We start from the raw sequence: 3,014 nt of genomic DNA on the forward strand, positions 1-3,014 counted from the left end.
CACATTCCGATGCGTCACACGTGATTTGGAGTGCCTTTTTACACCATAGAGCTGCAAGACGCTTTTTGACCCCATAACGTTTTAGCAAGTTGCGAACGCCTCGTCGCACTTCCGCGTCTAATGCCATCTGCTTTCCTTGCAGAGCAAGTCGTTAAGCGGTTGAACGATCGTGGCCGAATTTGGCAGGACCTTTTCATAGAAATTTACTAATCCCAAACCGGCCTTCAGCGGGGTCACGCTAGTCGGTTTCAACACCTCTTTGATGGACACAACCTTTCCGGCAGTAGGTGCAAGCCATTTTTGTCAATATCATGTCCCAATTACGTTATGCGCTGCTAAAAGAGCCTGCACTGCTTGGCGTTTATTTTATATCGTGTTCACTTAGGCGCCTTAGCATCTCCTCCACTCTTTCGTAGCACCGCTTAAGTTCTACGCCGGCTATGACAATGTTATCCAAGTAGCAGGCAGTTCCAGGCATACCTTGTACGATATGATCCATTACCGCTTGAAAAATTGCTGGAGCACACGTAATGCAAGCGACGGAACCTAAAAAGGCCCATGCAAGTGTTAATTGTGAGCCATTCTTGTGCTTGTTCATCCAGTTCCAGCTGCAGGACGCCTTTGACAGATCGATGAAAAAAACACGGTTCCGCCTTCTAGTACGGCAAAAATATCCTCAGGCAGCGGCAAGGGTCAATGGTCAAATTCGATGTCCGGAATAACTGTTATTTTGTTACCCCCACAGTGCCGAAGCTCTGTTAAGTCTTTCTTTGGAACAATCAAAAGAGGCATCGCCCACTTGCTCTGCCTTACCCGATACACGACTCCCATTTTTCGAGATTAGCAAAATCTTGCTTGACTCCCTCGCGCAAGACGTATGGCACTGATCATGCTTTGCAGAACATTTGAAATGCCTTCTGTTTCAGTACAATTCTTGCTTTGAAACCCTTGACAGCACATAAACCAGCATTAAATACATCACGATACTTTTCAGGGAGGGGCGTTTTTCCATTTCAATGTCTGCACGAAAAAAGCTCATGCCAGTTGGGTTTTTTCTTGTAAAGCCAGTTTCAGCAAAACAGCATGGGCATCCTTGCCCCTTCCGTCTCCTTAGCGATCATTACAGCCATTTTGAAACTGTCCTTGATACTCGACGTTTCCGTCGGCTACCCATGTTATTGCGACAGGCGTACCGTTCTACGTGATTGATTTCACGTCCCCTTCCGTGAAACTGGCATTAGGAAAGTGTCTCGTCGCCTCAACTTCCGAAATAATCGACATGGCTGCAACTGTATTAATTTTCATTGGAACTACGTTCCCATTTATTGTGACGTTTCCCTAAATAAAGGTGTGTCGGAACGGTTCACGTGACACATACGCGCAATGGAGACACAGCAGAGAGAGGCAGAAATGGGATTGGCGAGCTTGGTGTACTTCGCGCAAACGCCCGCCACTGAATAAGGTGGATTTGGTTCTTAAAAGAACCGTTTGTGGGCTTCTTCTGGCAGCGCCGGCAGCGGTCAAAGAATTGGGAAGAATTTTAGGCACTCTTCCCGTGGATGCGCCTGCCAAGCTGGATGTCCTTGGGCATGTTGGTGACACGCTTGGCGTGGATGGCGCACAGGTTTGTGTCCTTGAAGAGACCCACCAGGTACGCCTCGCTGGCCTCTTGGAGCACCATGACGGCCGAGCTCTGGAAGTGCAGGTCGGTCTTGAAGTCCTGCGCGATCTCGCGCTTGAGCCGCTGGAAGAGCAGCTTGCGGATCAGAAGCTCGGTGGACTTCTGGTAGCAGCGGATCTCACGCAGGGCTACAGTCCCGGGCCTGTAGCGGTGGGGCTTCTTGACGCCGCCCATGGCCGGGGCACTCTTGCGGGCTGCCTTGGTAGCCAGCTGCTTGCGCGGCGCCTTGCCGCCGGTACTCTTGCGGGCCATCTGCTGTCTTCTCAGATTGGACTGGTGTCTCAAATAGCTTTCGCTATGCGTCCATCATCACGTCAGTAACGGCAACCCCTGGCAGCTTCCTCGAAGGACCCGAGGGCTCCCAAGTGTTTTGATTCGGTGCGCTGGCCCTACCCGGGCAAGAGGGGGCGATGGGCTAATCAGAGTACCGAGGGAATTCTGCTCGCCACACGCCCCGTCGTCTTCATCCTGTGTCTAGTAGAGGACAGTGAGGTGCGAGTCTGCAATGGAAAAGATGGTGTTAGGGCTGCATCACTTGCGGGTAAATTCAAACTTGTTCAGCGTCTGCTGCTCCCTCCGCAGGTGCAGCCACAGCTCCGTGCGTACTCACTCCCTCAGGGCCTCCACCGCTGTGGTCTCTCCTCCGTGGGCTGCAGTACACCGGGCTCACCATACCTGGTAAAAAATCTCCATGAGGCAGAGCACAAACTGGTTAGTAGCCTCTTTAGGTAGGGGGTTCAGGTATCGGACTATTCTATATTCTATTTCCCGCAAGCCGAAGAAGTCAGCTAAGCTGGAGACCAGGGTTCGAGGGAAGCGGCAGTAGTGGAAGGTATGTGGGGTGTCCTCCACACTGTTGTACAGTGGACACACCCGGCGGCCGCAAGCGCTGCGCCTGAATGCCTGGCTGCGAAAGAGGAGGGCCCCTCTCACACACCGGTACATAAACGAGGCGCGGCGGCTATCAAGAACAGGCCACACAACTCTGGTTCAGCACTAAGGACAGACTCATCAACTACCAAGAGATCACCAAAGCGTATCGCCTGGCTCGCAGGACTCTCCCTCCACCCAGCGACAAGCTGGACAGAGCCCAGGCTGTCATCTTCAGACAACTGCAGACCGGAACCCTCCTAACGCCACTACTTCTGCACAGACAATACCCCGATGCCTACCCAGACAGCAAGTGCAGGGTCTGCCGAAGGGAGACGGCTACTCTAACGCACATGCTGTGGAATTGCAACGAACACCCCGAAGAAGCAAAGTCCGGAACCCTTCCGCCGCGACTAGCAGCGGCGCTGACATCTTACGACCAAGGAGAACAACTCTGGGCCGT

The 3,014-nt window shown here is 52.7% G+C and overlaps 1 protein-coding gene across 2 annotated transcripts; it reads right to left on the minus strand.

The window, feature by feature from the left end:
• Positions 1-834: 834 nt before the first annotated feature.
• LOC144164000 (histone H3-like) lies at positions 835-2,649 on the minus strand. Of its 2 annotated transcripts, XM_077694626.1 has the most exons (2): positions 2,292-2,649; positions 835-2,181 (listed from the first exon to the last, which is right to left on the minus strand). In XM_077694626.1, exon 2 carries the CDS (start codon positions 1,931-1,933, stop codon positions 1,541-1,543), a length of 393 nt encoding a protein of 130 aa, XP_077550752.1. In that variant the 5' UTR covers positions 1,934-2,181; positions 2,292-2,649; the 3' UTR covers positions 835-1,540. The 2 variants fall into 2 exon arrangements, with proteins under 2 accessions (XP_077550752.1, XP_077550751.1); XM_077694625.1 differs by having other exon boundaries at positions 835-2,649.
• Between the last annotated feature and the right edge of the window lie 365 nt (positions 2,650-3,014).

Source organism: Haemaphysalis longicornis, unplaced genomic scaffold, assembly GCF_048455015.1.
Source record: "Haemaphysalis longicornis isolate Haplotype H1 unplaced genomic scaffold, Haemaphysalis longicornis Haplotype H1 scaffold_13, whole genome shotgun sequence".
NCBI classification, from domain to species: domain Eukaryota; kingdom Metazoa; phylum Arthropoda; class Arachnida; order Ixodida; family Ixodidae; genus Haemaphysalis; species Haemaphysalis longicornis.